This window comes from Arvicanthis niloticus, chromosome 23 (assembly GCF_011762505.2).
Source record: "Arvicanthis niloticus isolate mArvNil1 chromosome 23, mArvNil1.pat.X, whole genome shotgun sequence".
Classification (NCBI taxonomy): domain Eukaryota; kingdom Metazoa; phylum Chordata; class Mammalia; order Rodentia; family Muridae; genus Arvicanthis; species Arvicanthis niloticus.
The window spans coordinates 39,508,886-39,530,714 of NC_133430.1; the positions used below are offsets into that span (position 1 = coordinate 39,508,886).

Sequence of the window (21,829 nt, forward strand, 5' to 3'; positions counted from 1 at the left end):
ACCTACATTCTGTGCCATCCCAAAGTGCTGATGTTCGGGATGGATGCCCAGCTAGTCTTTTGAGGGGAAAAATAGAAGCTGACTTGTAGCTAGGTTACAGTCTGCTGCAGGACCCGCGTTTTGTCCTCTTACCCTCTGTGTGTAACTTCTTACTGTATGAAATAATATGATTCAGAAATTGCAAAAAAAAAAAAAATGTGCAGAAAAATCTCTTTGTATTTTTTTAAACCAAAAAACGTTTTCTTGTCTGAGATTCAAAGCTCTCTCCTTCGCCCTGCCCCTCAACCACAGGAAGCTGTCCACATTCAAAGGGTGTCTTTTTCCCATAGTTAACTACATTTGGACACAACCTCACAGACACACCCAGGAGAGTATGCTTTCCGAGTCTGAGAGCCGTCACTCAGTACAATCAAGTTAGCAATACCACCCAACATTCGTGCTGTTGTTCCACCCTGTGAGACGGTGTACCATCAGAGGAAACTGTCAGGGTGTCTCATTGTCAGGTGTCAAACTCCTACAGAGGCATCTGATTGGAGTTGTTCCCTCTGATACAGGATGCTATCTCTATGCCATTCTGGTTAACTGAGGCAGAGAAGTAGGCAAGACCTTAGGGTGTGGGGTGCTGTAGGGATGAGTGCTGCAGATATACAGAGGACACAGGGAGAGCACCCACCCCGCCCCCCCGTAGGAGAGCAGGAAAGCATAGAGCCGAATACAGATCTGCTCTTCTCTTTCTTTGCCACTCCCAGATTCAGGACATTGTTGTCCAAACTCAAGAAGGTCGAGAGACACGCTCAGCCAAGGATGCTCTGCTCCTGTGGTGCCAGATGAAGACAGCAGGGTGTGTATGCCCTGGATACCTGCATTTACCATTTCCCACTGGCTCCTTGCTTCCCCTAGGACAGCGATTCTCAACAATCCTAATGCTGTGACCCTTTGTATAGTTAGTCGTGTTGTGGTGACCCCCCAACCATAAAATTATTTGCATTGCTACTTCAGAACTGTAATTTTGTTACTGTTATGAATCGCAATGTAAATGTCTGATATGCAAAAACTCTGATATTCGACTCTTGTGAAAGAGTCACGACCCACAGGTTGAGAACCACTGCCCTAGAGGCTGCCATCCCCAAGGGGCATTAGATACCAGTCCCCCGGAATTATAGCAGATCTGGTACAGTTTATTCAAGTCTGACCTGACCTGATTCTTAGTCTTAAAACTCAAGATTCCTTTCCAAAGTCACTGTGGTCAGACTCTGGAACCTGTTGGGTTGTGAGCCATAGTTTATGGGAGTATCTTTGTGTGGCTTCTCTGTGTGCTCTTCTGTTAAAGCAGCTCACAATGGGACAGGTCTGTTCTTCTCCTAGCCTACAGAACCTCAGCTCAGACGCTTGTTTGGGATCTCAAAAGAATTCACTTCTTAGTCTTAATGTTTCTCTTAATGCAGCTACCCCCATGTCAACGTAACCAACTTCACCTCCAGCTGGAAGGATGGCCTGGCCTTCAATGCCCTAATACATAAACACCGGTAAGGGAATCCCTGGTGCTGGGGAAGATTTGAGACCTTGCACTTAACTAGAGGACAAGGAACATGTCGCCTCTGCTGATTCTCCCTTTACCTTTGGCCCCCTGGCTTTCCTTGACTTCCAGTGATACTGCTGCCTTCTTCCAAGCTGGTGATCACAGCTCCCCTGTCTCTTGCTCCTGTGTCTCATTTCTCTAGCCTTCCCAACTCCCTACATCTGTCTAGCATCCTTGCTTCCCGCTGCAACTGGCCTGTACCTGGGACCCCCATGGCCACTCCATCTTAACAGTTCAGCTGTTGTCCCCAGGCCTGACCTCATCGACTTTGACAAGCTGAAGGATTCCAATGCCCGACATAACTTGGAGCATGCATTTGATGTGGCTGAGCGCCAGCTGGGCATCATCCCACTCCTTGACCCTGAAGGTGAGCCACACCCATTTTACCATTCAGGAGCAGTCAGGTGGACTCCTTCCCAGGGCTGGGCCAGGTGCCTGGCAAGCTATGAGTATAGAGACATTGGGGTTAGGCCAGGGCCCTGCTCTGCTCTTCGGTGATGGTAGGTTTTCAGCAGACACCTGGATTATGGGGAGGATCCTTGAGGCTTTGGATCGCCTTCATTCTGTGTTTGTAGACTATTGTTCTGATGTGGATCCCAGCACTGTCTGAAATCAGAGGCCTCCACACAGTTCTTTCTCCTTGCAATGTAGCTGAAGCTGTCCTCGAACTCCTGACCGTCCAGCCTCTGCCACTGCACCTAGCTACTCTGTTTCATACCGTTAAAAGCTGTCATTTGATGCACACGGTTGAACTTCATGACACAGGAAGTAGGGCTAAATGCTTGAAACATGGCTTTCCTGGGCTCCAGTTTTGGTGCTCAGAATGTCCCGTCTCCCTCTTACAGATGTCTTCACAGAAAACCCAGATGAGAAATCCATCATCACCTATGTGGTGGCGTTTTATCACTACTTCTCCAAGATGAAGGTGCTGGCAGTGGAGGGCAAGCGAGTCGGCAAGGTACCGAGCTGTGTAGTCAACACACCAGTACTCTGTTTGTCAGCCCTGGGCCTTGAGTGTGAGCTCCCTGTCCATCCTAAAAGCTTTGGGTCTGGACCCCCAGCTTGGTTTGGTGTGCAGGATCCCTGCTTCCAGTTCCTCCAAACTTCCCTGGAAAATGCTCAAGCTGACTCCAAAGAAGTGTCGGTGTCTGTCCTGATGGGCTACAGCCCCATGTCTGAGCCTGTGTCTCTAGGCCTGTTTCTCCCCAAGACGCCCGCCCCAAACACCACAGGCTCTTAATTTGTTTGTTGCTCGTGGCATCAGACCCCAAAGACTCTCACAGTGTACCAGGAGCACTCTGTGCAGACCGCCATGCCTGATTTATTTCCCCGGCTGCTCCTCAAGAGTAGACAGGTTTCCATCCACTTCTGTGCGCCTTGCTCCTGTTTCCAAAAGCTGCCTGGATACGCTTGATCCCTAAAATGTTTGAGCACCAGCGCCTTTAGGGCTCTGCAAACTTCCTGATCTTCTAGAGGGCTGAAGGAAAGGGACACTGCCGCTGAACCTCATCATGGTCGGTGAAGGAGACAGCCGCACCCGCGTCTCCTCCATCCCTTTAGCAGTGTGGGGTCTCAGGGAACAAGCCCAAGCTAGAACACCACAGGGCTTGAGAGAGAAGCAGGAGGCCCAGTATAGTTCACACTGACGGTAGGTCTCATTGGTAGCATCGTTGGTGACATTTCCCTTCTGATGAGAATGAGTAACAAGACAATTCCCTAGGTCATTGACCATGCCATCGAGACCGAGAAGATGATTGAAAAGTACAGTGGACTAGCCTCAGACCTGCTCACCTGGATCGAGCAAACCATTAGTGTCCTGAACAGCCGCAAGTTTGCCAACTCATTGAGTGGTGTCCAGCAGCAGCTGCAGGGCTTCAGCACCTACCGTACTGTGGAGAAGCCGCCCAAGTAAGGCTCTGGCACTCAGGAGCTCGAGCTAAAAAAGTGAAGAGCTGAGGGTTGTGTCTTATGGAGTGTATCTACGAGGCACAGCCTTGAGTTCTATAGCAGGGCATCTGTCACCTGCTTCATGTCCTGTTGGCCACCCCACTTCCATGCCATCCATCTTACTGACACTGAGTAACTTTTACTTATAGAGAAAGAACATGCTTTTCTAGGCTCCCAAAGCCAACTGGGGAGCCATCTCAGGCTTCCTTGGAGAGCCAGTGCTTGATAACTCCTCCTAGTGAGTCTGTCCACTTTCTTTTCAAGGTATAGCCTCTGTATTATCGGCCCGAGTGCCCTGCATGGGGCCTTGTGATCATCAAGTATATCCATCTTTTTCCATTCCATCTGTCGCTGCTCACCAATAATGCACTAAGCCTGCTTCTCAAGAGCTCTGCCCCACCCCACCCCACATGCCCATGTGCATATGTAACCATGCACACACTTGTGCATACATGTATAATGAATATAAGCACATACATATACAACCACACACCATTATACAGGCATGTGCAGATACAGCCATGCATGAATGCACATACAAATATTCACAACTATGCAACACATGTACATGAACACATGCACATGTGTGAGTACACATAAGAATGCAGGCATGCATGTGCATGCATTCACAAATATGTACTCATGTAAATATGCACACAGGTATATACATCAGGAATTCCAGGCGTTCTGCCATTAGCTGTCTGCCTCTGAAAAGAGGCTTCTGGTTTGTCAGTGATGCCCTCTGTTCCTTCCTACCCCACTTGTCTCTCTCACAGTTTCTATTCAAGTCTCTCAAACAGGGAGAAATGAGACACCTAGCCCAGGATGTTCTGTAACCCTGGATCGGGTTTCAGGTCTGACACTAACCCACTTTTAAAGTCTTAAATTCAAAACTGATAACATCAAGCCTGGTATACAAAGGTGTTACCTCTTGGTTGTACCAATAGAGTTTGAGGGCAGAGGGCTCCCGGAGAGCTTAGTAACTCTGTGGTATGTTAGGCTGGGCACACAGCTGATTCCTCAATGTTGTGCTCAAGGGTAGACGTGGGTGGACTCTTGGTACATGAAGAAATGTGAGAGTTACCGTTACTTGGACTGGACCGTGTCCTCTCCCCTTTCTGGCCCTTGAGCTCATGTGGTCTGTAGGACCTGAAGAACCAGCTAATTGAGACTTGGGCAAAACTTGCTTTCCTTGCAGTGTGTTCTTGTGTGGATACTGCTGCTTCTAAGGTTTTATCCACTAAAATCAATTTGTCTGACAAGCATTCTGTTGTAGGACAGAGAGGGTTTTCTTTGTGTGGGTATTTTTTGGAGTTACCAGAACCTTCCGGTTAGCAAATCCCTATGGAAGCAAATGAATAGTCTGCTAGCCACTGAATGTTCTCTGAACTGAGTTGTAAAGCTGCAGATTCTTACTGGATCCCTGCCAGTGAGTGTCAGATGTCTTAGCAGGAAAGTAGACCTGTGTTGTCTCTTTCCTTGTCTTTAAAGGATATGTGCTTTGCTGTCCAAGATCCATGAGGTCAGGGTTTCCCTGTTGACTTCAGCAAACAGTTTGTCTGTGGGGACCTCAATACCAGTATCCTAAATTCTGTTCCCCACAGGTTTCAGGAGAAGGGGAATCTGGAAGTCCTCCTGTTCACTATCCAATCCCGGATGAGAGCCAACAATCAGAAAGTGTACACGCCCCACGATGGGAAGCTGGTGTCTGACATCAACAGGGTACTGTGGCAGTTTCAGTTGCCCACCTGAGCTGAGGAGATGGGGGTGGCCACAGAGCAGGGCTAGACCTGGTCACTTTATTTGGCGTTAATTACATGCTGGCTATTTAGGGGAGTCTGAAGGTCAGACTCTACCTCCTGCCCTTCACATTTTGGTCTCTTTAGGCACCCAGAATCATTCTTTGGGGCTGGTTTTGGTAGCCTGTCCTCTACTGAACCTTGAGTTTGTCTTTGAGTCTAGAATGTTAATTACTTATGACAGAAGGGAAATGGTGCACTGTTTCAGAGGTTTGGAGACTTAGCACCATCTGGAAGCTCTAATAGCACAGAGGTGGCTGTTTAGTCGCCAAGGATTTGCTGAGCACCTACAGAGGTGGACACCATTATATTATTAAGCCAGTGTCTGAGGCAGACTTAGGGAAGTAGACTGGGAAGCCTTTGACTCGTCTGACCCAGACAAAACCCAAAGGACTGTTACTAAACTAGACTGAAAGAGAGACAACCCCAAGACCACATATTCTTCCTGTTCCTCAAGAATTCTCTGCCTCGTGCAGGCCTGGGAGAGCCTGGAGGAAGCAGAGTACCAAAGAGAGCTGGCCCTGAGGAGCGAGCTCATCCGGCAGGAGAAGCTGGAGCAGCTGGCGCGGCGCTTCGACCGAAAGGCTGCCATGAGAGAGACGTGGCTCAATGAAAACCAGCGTCTGGTGACCCAGGTAAGGGGGCACAGCGTGGCAGGAGAGGGAAAGTGCTTCAGACCACTGCTCTTGATGGAATCGGAACCCAAGCCAGTCTCAGCAGCAGTTAAGTAAACCTCTTCTCAGCTTTGCAGTGCTCAGCTGGGTCAACCCTACATCTGTAGAGAAACCCATAGGATTTAAGTCTCTCTCTGTTTCTCTATCTTTTGCTCTCTTTGGAGGTCCAACCCTGGACCTTGAAACACACAAAGCAAGTGTTTTAGCACCGAGCTACACTCCTAGCACATAGTAAGTCTCCTTCTCAGAGTAGAGTCTCGCATACAGAAACAGGGCTCCTAAAGTGTCTTGTGTTGGCTGCAGCATCAATAGATCCTAGAGTCAGAGTTGACACTATGGTTCTTCTCTGGAAACAGGATTAAATCATAGGTACTGGTGAGACATTCAGAACCTCTGCTCTGATAAGACAAGCAGCTGGGGACAGTAGAGTTAACACCTTTCGGTTTCTTGGTCTCCAGGCTTGGGACATATTTCACTGGCTAACAGTGAACCCCAGGGCCGATTCTCCATCAGAGCATCTGTTTCCTCCCACTTAAGAGCTTAGAATCAAATTAAATTCTGTCTGTTAAGGGGATAGTGAGTGCTCTAAGAGCACTGGAGACTGTACATGTGGCCCAGATAGTGTGTGGGTAAACCATCTGTTTGCAGTGATGTGTTATCCTGGTGTAGGCAGCCCCCCTGCCCAGAAATGGACAGATCATCTCTAGGCAGGGTGAGAAGACCCAGCAGGCCACCAGAGGAGTCTGTAATGACACAGCCTCACCTGCATGTGTGGCACAGAGATAATTGGGGGCGTTTAGAGGTACTTGTGAGACATTCAGAAACTCCGCTCTGATAAGACAGGCAGCAGAGCTAACTCCTCTGTAGAAATGTGCTTCTTCCATCTGGCAGCACTGCTTCAGGGACCCACCACTTCCCAGCCAGGGGAGTCTGACTGAGCTGCTGTTTTGTTGCTTTTCCCTCCTTGGGGGGCAGGATAACTTTGGGTATGACCTGGCAGCTGTGGAGGCTGCCAAGAAGAAGCACGAAGCCATTGAGACTGACACAGCTGCCTATGAGGAGCGGGTAAAGGCGCTGGAGGACCTGGCCCAGGAGCTGGAGAAGGAGAATTACCATGACCAGAAGCGCATCATTGCCCGGAAGGACAATATCCTCCGTCTGTGGAGCTACCTGCAGGAGCTGCTGCAATCCCGGCGACAGAGGCTTGAGGCCACGCTGGCACTGCAGAAGCTCTTCCAGGACATGCTGCACAGTATCGACTGGATGGATGAGATCAAGGTGGGCCCTGAGGCTGCCCACCCCACACCCCATTCTGTAGTCAGCGTGTGCTTCCTTAAATACCCGCTCTCCAGTCACGCCTCTAAATCACAGTGGAGAAAGGACAAAAACGTCACTAGCCCATGTTCACAGTATTCCCAATAACCCAGGGATCTTGGGTTAGTGGTTGCACAAGCATCAACCTAGAAGAATTAGAAAGAGATAGACAGTAATGAGAAGCCCACAGGATCAGTCTCCACGTAATTGGGCTTTGGCTCTGGTTAGAATCTAGACCTACCCTGCACAGGGAAACAAGAGAAATCTGGATTCTCTCTCTCTGCTGCAGGAGGTCTTGGGTGAAAACAAGCATGAAATTGACCACAAGCTTTCTAAAAATAGACATGCCCAGGCTCCAGACCTTGAAAAGGATGATGCAGATGAGTGTAAAGTCTGAGACTTTGTAGGACATTCCATGGAAGATTCCAGAGGGCATCTTTGTGTAGAAAATCCTACTCTGTAGCATCTCCAGTCCCAAACAGCAGGCACCTCCCTGCTGTATCTGCATCTCCCTGGCTAAGATTCATGCACACATCCTAAGAAGGTGGCCTTTCTCTTCACTTGTCCTTGTCCCTCTTCCCTTGTTCCTTGCCAGGCTCACATCTTGTCTGCTGAATTTGGGAAGCACTTGTCAGAGGTTGAAGACCTGCTACAGAAGCACAAGCTAATGGAGGCTGACATTGCCATCCAAGGGGACAAAGTGAAGGCCATCACAGCGGCCACGCTGCAGTTCACTGAGGGGAAAGGTGAGGCAAAGGGGCTTCACTCCAATGAGGCCTCTGATGCCCGACCCCACGCTCTGGCCCCTTGCCCGCCTTGGGTAAATCTGAAGCCACTTTGAGAATTCTGCCTCTTCCCTTAGGTGACGGTGTGCACAACTGGAAGGGTAACAGCGCTCTCCCAAGGGCAGGCTGTTTCCGGCAGCCTGTAACCAGAGAGACATAAGATGCCATCTGCCTTCTGTTCTTTTTTGCTACTGAGACCGTGTTTCTAGGTTCTTGTTTTAAATAAGAGAGTCTCCGTTACTTCCTGGAAATCTGTAACTGAGCTTTTTAAAGTCTCATGTCATGTTATGCATGTCTACCAGAACTGACTCAACTTTCAGTCTCCCTCACTTCTGAAGTGTGTTGGGAACCAGTTATAAAGAGTCTGGCCTATCCTTTGAGTAACGGAATCCATGACTGCGGTCCCACAGGACCTTGACGGGCTAGAGTCATAGCTCAGCGGTAGAGCGTTTGCCTACCACATACAAGGTCCCCAAGACTGGGGAAAATGGAAGCTCTGGGATTGTGTGGTCCTGACCTGAAATTTGCCTATAACTGAAACCCTTCCCTTTCTTTGTCTTCCTCTTCCTCTTCCTCCAGGTTATCAGCCTTGTGACCCCCAGGTCATCCAGGACCGCGTCAGCCACCTAGAGCAGTGCTTCAGTGAACTGAGCAACATGGCAGCTGGACGGAAGGCTCAGCTGGAGCAGTCTAAGCGACTCTGGAAGTTCTTCTGGGAGATGGATGAGGCTGAAAGCTGGATCAAGGAGAAGGAGCAGATCTACTCCTCCCTGGACTACGGCAAAGACCTGACCAGTGTGCTCATCTTACAGCGTAAGCACAAGGCCTTTGAGGATGAGCTCCGTGGACTGGATGCCCATCTGAAGCAGATCTTCCAGGAGGCTGAGGACATGGTTGCACAAAAGCAGTTTGGACATCCACAGATCGAGACCCGTGTCAAAGAAGTATCGACTCAATGGGACCACTTGAAAGAGCTGGCCGCCTTTCGTAAGAAGGACCTGCAGGATGCGGAAAACTTCTTCCAGTTCCAGGGTGATGCAGACGACCTGAAGGCTTGGCTGCAAGATGCTCACAGGCTGCTCTCTGGAGAAGATGTAGGGCAAGATGAAGGAGCCACGAGGGCCCTGGGAAAGAAGCACAAGGAGTTTCTAGAGGAGCTGGAGGAGAGCCACGGGGTGATGGAGCACTTGGAGCAACAAGCCCAAGGCTTCCCCGAGGAGTTTCGAGAGTCCCCGGATGTAACAGACCGTCTACAGGCCCTCAGAAAGCTCTACCAGCAGGTGATGACCCAGGCAGAATTGCGTGGACACAAGCTGCAGGAAGCCCTGGACTTGTACACCGTGTTTGGGGAGTCAGATGCCTGTGAGCTGTGGATGACCGAGAAGGGGAAGTGGCTGGACCAGATGGATATTCCAAACACGCTGGAGGATCTGGAGGTTGTGCAGCACAGGTCAGACAGGCTCAGCCTTTGCTCATCTCCCCACCCGAGGGCTGAGTGTCACCTCCCACCTCTAGATCCTCCTCTGTTACATAGTGCAAGCATCAGGAGTTCTAGTCTGACTCTGAGGCCTCCGATTCTTCACCCACTGGGACCTTCGTAGTTCTGGAGACAAAGGGGATTTTTTAAAAAATATTATCCAATTACTTCTCGGGTACAGGAGTCTTTGCTCAGATGAATTCTGAGCATTGGAACACAGGAAAAGTTGAGGTGCTGTGGACATGGGGCCTGAGAGGCTGGGATTCTGTCATCTCTAACTCTCTATGCTAGACCCCCAAGCCAGAGAACCACAAGGAGCCACAGAGACCAGTTTATAAACCACAGGCTTCCAAGGGCACTCTGACTTCTGGTATTCTGAGTCCAGCAGCACCCTGGATATGGTCTGGGGGCGTGTTCATGCTGAGGAGGGGGATGACCCTTGCTGGGGAGTGGTGGCATGCTCAGGCTGAGGAGGGGGTGCTAAGGCACTGGATGGAGAGGTGCTTCATCTGTGGTTAGGGGACATGCTCAGACGGTAGGTGAGGTGATGGAGAGGAGGCATGTCCCAGATTGGGGGGGGTGGAAGGAAGGGTAAGGGAGGGGTGAGGGAGGGGTGGTGTTCAGTCCTTGCAGTATCCCAGCAGCCTAGCACAGAATCCAAGCATCACGGAGCAGGAGGAGCCACTCCCTGAAGTAGGGCCTAGTGGTCCTACACTGACACTAGAGCAGTGGCACTCAACCCTCTTGATGCCGTGACCCTTTAATACAGTTCCTCATGTTGTTGTGATCCCGAATAGAACATTATCATTGTTTTTTTGCTGCTTCATCATTGTAATTTTGCTACTGTTAGGAACCATAATGTAAATATCTGTGTTTCAGGTGGTCTTAAGCAACCTTCGTGAAAGGGTCATTTGACCCCCAAAGGGGTCATGACCTACAGGTTGAGAGCCGCTGTGCTAGAGGGTGCTGAACTCTGGTCAGGGAAAGTTGGCCTTCTATCCTCGGCAGCTCTCCCTTACCCAGTCAGGAACAGAGCTTCTGACTAGGGGCTTTGCGCCAATATTTCTTGGTAGCAGAACTAGGGTAGACTAGCAACCAGAACAATGCACATGTGGCAGATGGTCCTTGGGGTGACTGACTCCTTTGCAACTCCAACACTATAAGCCTTTGTAGCCCATGCTGCTTCACACTTTCCTGTTGCTGTTATCTGTATAGTAAGGAACTGTCTCCTAACTTGGTTCAGAAATACTAAGGCTTAAAATTGAATCCATTGAACTAGAAATCAGTGTAAGCCTGCGTCTCTACCTCCTTTCTTCCCTCCCGGAGACGAAGCGTTCAGGATAAGAGGGAGGAAGCCAGAACCGCACATCTGGAGAATAGGAAACACTGGACACCAGAGGATCTGCTGCCGTTCACTGCTCCTTGTGTTCTCTATCCATCTCAGGTTTGACATCCTGGACCAGGAGATGAAGACTTTGATGGCGCAGATTGATGGTGTGAACCTTGCCGCCAACAACCTGGTAGAGAGCGGCCACCCACGCAGTGGGGAGGTGAAACAGTATCAGGACCGCCTGAACAAGAGGTGGGGAATGGGCAGAGCGTGGGTCGGGGTGGGGGGTTCTCCTAGTACCTGACACATACATAAGGAAGTGGCCTGAACTATAAACATTCCAGTCTTTCTCTGCCAATCTGGTTGTTTCTACTGGGGCTACAGCAGCAAGGGGCGGGGGGAGTTCATACCATTGTAAGCATCAGGGAGGAGAGAGGCAGAGCTTGGAAAGCTGTGTCTGGGGATGAAGGCCTGTGTCCACGAACTTATGATAAAAGGGACAACATTATGAGTGTGCAGACAGTTAGGGTAAGTCATGTGTACCTGTGCCATATTTCCCCAGACATTCCTGGACATGGGAAATTGCTTCCTGAGAGTTCTTAAGTACTGTCCATAGAAGAATGTCCCTGCCTGTGCCAAAATGCAACAATGATAATAAGACTGGCTGGAGTGGGGAGAATTAGCAGGGAGCCTTGAGCAAGCTTCATGGTTGGAACAAAAAGCAGGCCCTGAGGAGCCTTTAGAGAGGGGCTGCTTTCAGAGCAGGGCATAATTGCCCATTGGTTCCTGGAGGATCTTTGAGGACAGAGCAAATGCTTGCATCCTCTGCACACACACTACCACATGGTCACTCGGGCTTCCTAAGCCACAGACTGCCTACGGTGTGGCAGTTCATGTAGGGAAGAGTCAGCTGTGAAGAAATAGTCTGGCACTCTGGGGACCACTGGGAGCCTGTCGAGAACCACAAGCTGAGCAGAATGTTCTAGAGCCACTGGAAGGGGGCTGACCATCTCACCGTCCAAGGATGGGGCCTGCATGTCTGGAATTTCCTTTGCAAGTCTGATGTTTATACTGAGAGGAGTGCCTGTTCCCCAGGCTTGTAGACATTGTCTAAGTGAGAATGGGAGAGGGAGAGGGAGAGAAGTGAGGAGAGGGGGAAGGGGAGGGGCTGGAGCTGCTGTTCAAGTGTAGCAGTTAGATGGGAAACTTCCAGGCAGGAAGAACTTGCCCACTCTGCAGTACATTATAGCCGTGGCATGCTGATGCTTACAGTGGCTAAGCCATGCCCTACCTCAGGTGAAAAACTTGAAGGCAGTCGCCATTCTCAGGTTGGAGAAGAGCTGAGGCTTAGGGTGATGAGATACTTCCTGCTACGTCTAAGAGTTGAGGGAGGGCTGAAAACCCGTCCAGTTCAGCAGAGAAGGGGAGGTCACCTCTGACCATGTGGCACACTCCATTTGGAGCAGCTCTTTGGTTTAGGATGTTTGGCTGATGCTAAAGGACTGAAGTCTGTCTCCGATTCTGGCTCAGCTACGCAGAAACAGCAAGACTTGCACGATCCATCTCACACTCGTTTTGTACCTTTACCCTCAGGACCACTTCTCACCTCTCTGTTCCTGTCAGTCGGTGTGCTTTTTTTTTTTTTTTTTTCAACAATGTATCCCAAACCTGTCCATGCTTAGCCCAGAAAGGCTCATCTGCTGTTGAAATACTCCCTCCTTCCTTTCTTTGTACTGGCTTGAGCTCTGCATACTACCTCACACTTATTTTTTAAAGGTGTAATAATTTTTGTGTGTATGAGCCTGCGTGTGTGTGTGTGTGTGTGTGTGCGTGTGCGTGCGTGCGTGCGTGCGTGCGTGCATGTGTGTACCATATTCACACCTGTACCCTCAGAGGCCAGAACAACTGTAACTGGAGTTACAAACATTTGTGAACTGCGGTATGGGGTGCTGGGAACTGAACCCAGGTCCTCTGCAAGAGCAGCAAGTGCTCCTAACTACTCAGGCATTTCCCCAGCCCCTCTTACCTGTATTTATAATTACAGTGCTGAAAGCTTGACACCAGGAATACCTTATTGGAAATGTCTCTGTGTGAACATCACAGAGTGTTCTGATGTAACCTCAGGGCCTTAACCTCCTACACATCTGCTGCATAGTCTGTTGCTTCAAGGCCATAGTGAACAAAACAGCATGAGATGAGGTTGGGATTGTAGGTTAAAATGGAGTTAGCACACACAAGGATCTGGGTTCAATCCCCAGGACCATCATCCAAAAATCAGACGAGGATTGGATCAAACGTCAGGAACGTTTATGCCGTGAAATGACGATAAACACGAAGTCCATGAAACTGAGACTGGTAAACACAGCGTACTGCTTACAGAAAAACATAAGTGGAATGTATGCCCCAGAATAACAGTGAGAAGCATAGTGTAGCAAATACATAAGCCAGTAGTTTCATCATTCATCACCATCAAGCACAAAACAGGGGGAGCAAACAGGAAGTAGATGGTTCCCAATGTTTGCACAGTCTCCCCAAGACAATGCTACCAGCTAGGGGCCAAGTGTTCAAATGTCCAAGTATATGGGGGGATTTCTCACTCAGACACCACAGCCCACTCCATGACCCCAGAGACTCATGCCTTATCCAAGTACAAAATACATTCAGTCCCACTTCAAAACTCCCTGTCTTCCCCGAGTCTCAATGCTGTTTTAAAGTTCAAAGTCTCTTCTGAGACTCAAAGCAATCTCTTAACCATAACCCCTGAAAAAACAAAAATCAAATTAGCTAATTCCAACATGTAATAGCATAGAGTCTGCATTTGTATCCCCAAAGGGCACTGGGAAGAAATGCTGGGCTAAAGCGAATCCTGGCAGGGCAAACTCCGAATCCTATAGCTCCATGTCCAGTCTCAAAGAGCTTGGGGCCTAGGGCGCCATTCCTCCAGGTCTGCTGCCTGCAGTGCGCTCCTCTCCCTGAGGCTGGTTCCACTTCCTGTGTGTGATCTCCAGCATATTGGGGCTTCAGCTTCCTGTAATGGCCTCTTACACTTGTCTTCTCTGAGCTGCCGTGTAGGGTTTCCCTGTCATAGGGGCTGATGTCAGGCGCTCTTTGATACAATGGAGGAAGAATCCATGATTCCTTCATTCCTACCTTCTCCATGCCATGTGGACGGCACTGCCAAGTCAGGCTACCAGCTTGGAATGGCTCCTGACCCCTACTGTTTAAGCATTACTTTGGGGGGGGGTCGGTTTGAGGCAACATTTCTTTGTGTAGCCCTGGCTGTTCTGTAACACACTCTGTAGAGCGCAGGCTGGCCTTGACCTCAGAGATCCACCCACAGGCAACACTTTTTGTTGTTTGTTCTTTGGGTTTTTTGTTTGTTTGTTTGTTTTGTTTTGTTTTGTTTTGTTTTGAAACAGGGTTTCTCTGTGGCTCTTGCTGTTCTGGAACTGTGTAGAGACCAGGCTGGCCTCGAACTCAGAGATCTATCTGCCTGCCTCAGCCTTCTGAGTACTGGGATTAAAGGCAAGCGCAACAAGTGCCCAGTTTAGCAGTGGCTTTCTAGGAGCCAAAAACCAACCAAACAAACAACAACACCCCACACACACACACACACACACACACAATTCTTTACGTTCCCTTTTACAAGTTGGGAATTTAGCTGGATGTGGTCTTGCCCTGAGGGAGCCCTTTCCTTTATTCCAATGCAGAAAAAGCCTGCACTCAATGGCACCAATCTCCTTAGCAACGTCTTCCAACACTGCCCTATCTAGAACATTAAGCTTCCTGGTGCTCCTTTTCTCTCTAAACCACTCATTTCTTTCTGGCCCCCTTGCTCTGTTTCATTGGAGACCTGCGTAGGCACTATCAGTAATGCCTAGGCCACAGACTGAACAGACATCTAGGCTTGACATTTCCTTCACCGAAGAAATTAGATGATTACTTTTAAATTTAGCCTCAGGGACGTTCTCACGACTTGGACATTTGTCATAATACTACAGGAGTGGTCTCTAAACCCGCCGCTGTTCCTGGTTTTGCTTTCCTCTGAAGCCTCTTGAGCTGGACCTCTCCAGTCCACGTGGCTCTCGGCACCACTGTCTTCCAGGCTCCTACTAGAATGGCTTGCTAAGCTTTAACAACAGCCAACTGCTTTTCTGGTCCAAAATTCCAAAGTCTTCCACGTTCCTCAAAAACCCAAGATGGTTAGATTCTTCAGAGCAGCAGCCAATTTCTGCTGCCAACCTCTGTGTCCGTTACTTTTCTGTTGTGCTGATAAAACGCCATGACCAAAGCCATTTAGAAAAGAAAGTGCTTATTTGGGCCTAGCAGGAAGCCAAAGGCATGGCAGCAGGGTCAGGAAACTGAGAGCTCATATCCCAAACCCTGAGCTTTGCAAAGCAGAAAGAGTGAACGGGAAGTCTGTCCGAAGTGATGTGCTTCCTCAAAGAAGACTCTGCCTCTCAAAGGTTTCATAACTCCCCCAGTCAGTGCCACCAACTGGGGACCACGTGTTCAGATACCTGAGCTTAGGGGGAATGTTTCTCACCACCACACACACACAAAAGTTTCAAACCACCACACAAGCATTCAGCTCACTTTTGTGTGTCCGTTTTCAAACGGTGAGCAATGAGCAAGCTTGGCCCTGAGGGAGTTGTCTGCAGTGGTCCGCCCTGGCTGACGGGCAACTCTTCTAAAGAGGTTTCTTGGATGTTACAGACTAACGGGAGACTCCAGGACGTTTGCCAGACCTCAGTATGTTTCCCCATTTCATAGCAGTGTTGTGCCTGAAGGTGGATGTCACTGTGCATTGCTGTGGCAGTCCCTCCTGGAGCCTTCCCCTCTCTCTCCTCGGTCCCTTTCTCTTTTCACCAGGCCTCTTTTTGTTTGTTTTTGTTTTGGGGTTTTTTGTTTGTTTGTTTGTTTGTTTGTTTTTTGAGACAGGGTTTCTCTGTGTAGTCCTGGCTGTCCTGGAACTCACTCTGTAGACCAGGCTGGCCTCGAACTCAGAAATCCACCTGCCTCTGCCTCCCAAGTGAATGCGCCACCCCTGCCCAGCCACCAGGAATCTTTTGTGTTTTGTTTTGCTTTCAGGCCCTAGGGCACTTTGAATGTGGCCCTGGGCATTTCCAGAGACACTAGGGACTGTCCTGAAGCATTCTTGAAGTTAATAATGTGAGCTTTCTAGGTATTTCCAACATTTCTAAAACCCTAGGGAAATTGTATACAGAACGAATGTCTCTGACTTGTGGCAGGGTTAGAACCTGATGAACCCACTGTGAGTGGTCAGCGTCATAAGCAGGAAACACATTCGCAGGGGTGAGTGGATAACAGGCAGAGCTTGACTGGAATTCAGACCCCTAATACTTGAATAAAAGCCAGTCATGGCTACCTGCTATTGTATTCCCAGCATGGGGGTGGGGTAGGGTAGAGACAGGCAGCTGGCACTGCCAGCCAGCTGGCCTCACCAGAACGACATGCTTTAGGTCTAATGAGAGACTGTCTCAAAAAGTAAGAGGGGACTGGCAGAAAAAAAACCCTGACATCCGTGGGTCACAGGGCTGACTGGGAGCTGCAGTCACAGCCACTGCTCATCCCTACCACAGCATCACACCTGATACTTCCAGCTCCAGCAAAGGGCAAAGCCCACAGCACAGTTCCCACTAAATACGTATTACCTTCACACTAGCCAGAAGCCTAGCCTTCATAGACCCCAGACTGTTCGTAGTTACCTGAGGTTCAGTTCAACATTACGTATGGCTAGGAGCACACCATTGCTTGACACCTGAGAATCAAGAACATCGGGTTCTCTATAGGTTAGATATATCTTGGGTAGTATGTATGTATGTATGTGTATATATATATATATATATATATATATATATATATATATATATATTTACATTTTATTTTGTAACATACAAGGTCTGTGGGGAAAGACTGGTGGGAAATAAGGAAAGGGAACCCCTTATTCAGTGTCTCCTCTGGGAACCGTGTGGCATCTGTTTTCCCTCTGTCTGTGTCTTCTCTGGCAGGTGGCAGGCCTTCCAGGCAGTGGTGTCAGAGCAGAGAGCGGCTGTGGACTCAGCTCTCCGAGTAAACAATTACTGTGTAGACTGTGAGGAGACCAGCAAGTGGATCATGGACAAGACGAAGGTTGTGGAGTCTACCAAGGACTTGGGACAGGACCTGGCAGGTGTCATTGCCATCCAGCGGAAGTTGTCAGGGTTAGAGCGGGATGTATTGGCCATCCGGGATCGTGTGAGTGCCCTGGAACGAGAGTCACAGTACTTGATGGAGTCACACCCTGAGCAGAAAGAGGACATTGGCCAGCGTCAAGCAGATGTTGAGAAGCTGTGGAAAGGCCTGCAAGATGCCTTGCAAGGTCAGGAGCTCTCCTTAGGTGAGGCCAGCAAGCTGCAGGCTTTCCTGCAAGATCTGGATGACTTCAATGCCTGGCTGTCGATGGCCCAGAAGGCAGTGGCCTCAGAGGACATGCCTGAGTCACTTCCAGAGGCTGAGCAGCTCCTACAGCAGCATGCAGCCATTAAGGAAGAGATTGATGCGCACAAAGACGATTACCACAGGGTCAAGGCCTCTGGGGAGAAAGTGATCGAAGGTCAGACTGACCCAGACTACCAGCTTCTGGGCCAGCGACTAGAGGGCATAGATAAGGACTGGGATGCTCTGCACCGGATGTGGGAGAGCCGAGGGAACACGCTCACCCAGTGCCTGGGCTTCCAGGAGTTCCTGAAAGATGCCAAACAGGCTGAAGCCATCCTCAGCAACCAGGTAGGAAGAGGCATACAGGGCTGGGTCAGGTGTCCGTCAGGAGACTTACTAGCGGTGAGCTCTTCATAGTCACCAACTAAAGGAGACCCTCTGTGTTCTTTCTTTATCACGTGCCTCTGGTCCCATGTCCTAAGGTGTCTTGCTTTGGGATCATTTGGAAGGTAGAGAAATGAACCTCACCCTGCATTACTACCCTCTCACGTAGCTTTCACTGCCGGAAAGGTGGGAATGGGAGGCCAGGCCTGGGGAGCAGAGCCTTCTCTTTGCGTTGCTCTGTAACCTGCACAGTTGCCTGTGGCATCCTTGCTTAGCTCATCCTCAGGCCTTCTCTGGAAACTTTACCTTAACAGGAATACACTCTGGCTCACTTGGAGCCTCCAGACTCCCTAGCAGCTGCAGAGGCCGGCATCCGAAAGTTTGAGGATTTCATAGTGTCTATGGAAAACAACCGAGATAAGGTCCTGAGTCCTGTGGACTCTGGAAACAGGCTGGTGGCTGAGGAGAACCTGTATTCGAACAAGATCAAAGAGAAGGTGCAGCTGATTGAAGACAGGTACTCCCTACCCTAGGGCCATGAGGCCCTATGCTACACTGGGGAAAGGACCCCAGGCTTGGTGCTAGTGAGACTTCCTTTAACTTCCCAGGCACAAGAAGAACAATGAGAAGGCCCAGGAGGCTACAGTTCTCCTAAAAGACAACCTGGAGTTGCAGAACTTCCTCCAGAACTGCAAGGAGGTGAGGCCAACAGACTGGGTGCTTCTAAGATTTCAGTCTGAAGCACTCAGAGGTAGGAGGCCAAAGAACTCCTGTCTCAAGAATGGCAGCATTACAGGAACTGGGGACTTGGGATACTCGGCTCGGTACTCCTTGATGCCTTCCATCCCACAGTTCTTTTCTACCCTCAACCTCTAAGGCTGAAGTCATCCTTTGATTTGCCCAGTCTAGGACAAGGTTTCTCAAAGAGTGGTCTGAGAACATTCTGGGTTGGAATCACCGAGAGCCTCACCAGCAAGGCTGTGGGGTCTGCGCATTCATCCACACACAGGGCTCTTATGTAATGCCCTGTTGGTGCTGACGTGAAATCCATAACGCTTTTTTGAGCACCTTCATTTTGTACTAGGCTCTAGAATTAGGGAACAAGCCTTGTTCCTGGTGCAGATTGTTAGGCCTCTGAGGGCAGGTGGATAGGAACCTTAAGGAGAGTCTTCTGAGGGGACTTCCCACATTGCAGTGGGGCTTTTTCTGACATCCTCCTTGCTCTCCCCTCGGGGCTTCCTCTTAGCCCACATCCCTGAGTTTCCACCTACCTTGTCCTTGGTACAAGCCAGGCTTGGCCTGATGCCAGGACATCTTGGAAATATCAGTCACACAACTCCCCCTCCCCTTATAATTATTGCCTTTAATCTTTCTCATGTAACATTTTCTTGGTATTTATTAATCATTTATCACCCCACTATCAGGATGGATGTATCCATCTACTAAGAGTGTACTGAGTTACTACAATGTCTCAGGCCTTGTCCTAGGTCCTGGAACTATGGAAAGAACAAGCTATCTCACACCACACATGCTCTAGTAAAGAAGACACAGGCAACCCCTTGACCTTCTCCTGGAGGTATACTCAGAAACCATAGGGCTCACTCTTTTTGGCCGCAGCTCACCCTCTGGATCAATGACAAGCTGCTGACATCTCCAGACGTCTCCTATGATGAAGCTCGCAACCTTCACAACAAATGGATGAAGCACCAGGCATTCATGGCAGAACTGGCTTCACACCAAGGGTGGCTTGAGAACATTGATGCGGTAAGTAGACAGTCAGGTGACAGACAAGCACGGATATGCTCCTGTGACTTAGGCTTCATCTGTGCCACAGACACTGTCCTGAAGCTTTGACCAGCAGCCCAGGTCAAAGTGTGGCGGGGAGTCCACCTAGGAGTCCAGTTCCTTGGCGTTCCCTGCTGTGGCAGTCCAGGAGATAGGCTGAGTGTCCTCATGAAGCCATGCCTAATAGTGGTTAGGGCATTGCTCTGGGGGCCAGACTGAGTTCTCGTCCCTGCTCTCAGCTCTTCCTCTCTGCAACCAGGACAACAGCTCTTACCGACTGAGCATTGCATACTTGCAGACAGAAAGAGCACTTAGGATAGTGTTTGACAATTGGGAAGCCATTGGTGATGCTAACCACTATTAATAGAACACATGCCTAGAGCCAAGTCCTATTACACTGTCCACACCCGAAACACACACATTCATACAGGAGAAACCAGGGCAGGCAGCCTTAGTGACCAGTCTACCTCTGAGGTGAAAACATTACTTCTGGAATTTGTAAGGGCTTCCCATGCGATGAGTACCTGGATCTGATTTGTTTATTAATTTATTTATTATTAATTTTTTTTATGAGACAGGATTTTGCTCTGTAGCCCAGGCTGGTCTCAAACTCATGACCTTCCCTCTTCAGCCTCCTGAGCACAGAGATTACTGCTGTGTACCACTCCCTACCGGGCTCCTGATAGATTTCTTTCGTAGGAGGGGGGTAACTGGGCATTAAACCTCTACCATTCAGCCGGGTCCCCCCACCCTGCCCCTCTTCTTACTTTTTTAATTTTTACACAGAGTCTCACTACATTGCCGAGGTTAGCCTGTAGTTTATTTTGTACATCAGGTTAGCCTCCAACTCCCCATCCTCCTGCCTCAGCTTTCTGAGTGCTGATGTTAGGGGCCTGTGCTGCCAGCCCTGGCTTCTGAATGAATCTTGAATTTTTCTTTCAGTATCAGCCCCACGCTGGGATCTCTGAGACATTTGTCCAAACGCTGCTCCCCCTGCCCCACCCCCAACTGTAGATAACTTTAGAGGTTCATGGGGATTTTTGGTGTGGCCTCACCCAAGGTCTGTGTCAATTCCTGGCCTTACCAACATACCCTCAGGATTTCTCTTGCAACCACCTGGAATGGGGCCCCTCAAAGGCCACTGAAGCCCAGAGTGAGCTCTGCTCCTTCCCCCACAGGAGGGGAGACAGCTGATGGCAGAGAAGCCCCAGTTCAAGGATGTGGTGTCAGAAAGGCTGGAAGCCCTGCACAAACTCTGGGATGAGCTGCAGACCACCACAAAGGCGAAGACGGAACAACTCTCTGCTGCCCGGAGCTCTGACCTGCGCTTGCAGACCCACGCTGATCTTAACAAATGGATCGGCGCCATGGAGGACCAGCTGCGATCAGACGACCTGGGCAAGGATCTGACCACTGTCAACCGGATGTTGGCTAAGTTGAAGGCATGTGAGCAGGCTGTACACTCAGTGTTGGAGTAGAAGGAAATCTTAGGGAGCCAACCTGAAAGCGCTCCTGTTCCTCTTAGCTTCGCTTTGTATTCTGCAAAAATGCCTCGTGATTCAGAAGCCATCTCCTACCCCTTTGCAATGGGTGGGACGGGAATCTAGGTTAAAGGCGCATGAGAAATACAGGAGAAAAGACTGGGGAGAAGCAACCAGAGAAACTTCTTGGGGAAGGCTGTACTTTAAATGGGCCTCAAAGGATGGGTGGAAGATGGGTAGGTGGCTGGAGGCCCACCTCCAGGTGTCACAGACAGTACTGACACTGTTTCTCCTGTCCCAGCGAGTGGAGGAGCAAGTGAACTTGCGGAAGGAGGAGCTGGAGGAGCTTTTTGCCGAGGCACCCTCGCTAGGAGCGGAGGCAGGAGACACGGACATGAGCATCGAAAAGCGGTTCCTAGACCTTCTAGAACCCCTGGGGAGGAGGAAGAAGCAGCTGGAATTGTCCAAAGCCAAGCTACAGATCAGCCGGGACTTAGAGGATGAGACGGTGTGTGGGCCCCTGGGGTTAAGGTGCCAGCTGCCATGGGGGTAGCTGGCTGCTGCCCAGAGCAATCTTGGCAGTAGATGACTGGTCTATCTTGACCCTTATCTCATAGGGCTGCTTTAGAGAGTGTGTTAAATAGAAAATCAGGGCAGATACTTTGTAAATGGGAACTTACAAGTTCGTACTGATGGGGAGACTTTGGGAACAAGATTCCACTTTGGGATCAGGAGCAGGTTATTTGGAACCTTAGTTTGAAATACCTGTCTGTAAAATGGGGGCAAAATCCGAGGGGAGTATTGGGAAGAACCAGGCAGCACCTTGTCTGACT

At 49.7% G+C, this 21,829-nt stretch overlaps 1 protein-coding gene across 1 annotated transcript in view; it reads left to right on the forward strand.

Annotated features, from left to right (window-relative positions):
- Sptb (spectrin beta, erythrocytic) overlaps positions 1-21,829 on the forward strand; it is a 129,274-nt gene that overhangs the window by 78,463 nt on the left and 28,982 nt on the right. The window contains exons 5-21 of the mRNA XM_076921958.1: positions 750-841; positions 1,446-1,526; positions 1,831-1,946; positions 2,425-2,537; positions 3,300-3,487; positions 5,131-5,248; positions 5,802-5,960; positions 6,975-7,277; positions 7,909-8,059; positions 8,678-9,548; positions 11,020-11,157; positions 16,938-17,694; positions 18,045-18,247; positions 18,339-18,429; positions 19,348-19,494; positions 20,694-20,957; positions 21,298-21,504. Coding sequence (XP_076778073.1) covers positions 750-841; positions 1,446-1,526; positions 1,831-1,946; positions 2,425-2,537; positions 3,300-3,487; positions 5,131-5,248; positions 5,802-5,960; positions 6,975-7,277; positions 7,909-8,059; positions 8,678-9,548; positions 11,020-11,157; positions 16,938-17,694; positions 18,045-18,247; positions 18,339-18,429; positions 19,348-19,494; positions 20,694-20,957; positions 21,298-21,504 — 3,999 coding nt within the window. The remainder of the gene's footprint in view (positions 1-749; positions 842-1,445; positions 1,527-1,830; positions 1,947-2,424; positions 2,538-3,299; positions 3,488-5,130; positions 5,249-5,801; positions 5,961-6,974; positions 7,278-7,908; positions 8,060-8,677; positions 9,549-11,019; positions 11,158-16,937; positions 17,695-18,044; positions 18,248-18,338; positions 18,430-19,347; positions 19,495-20,693; positions 20,958-21,297; positions 21,505-21,829) is intronic.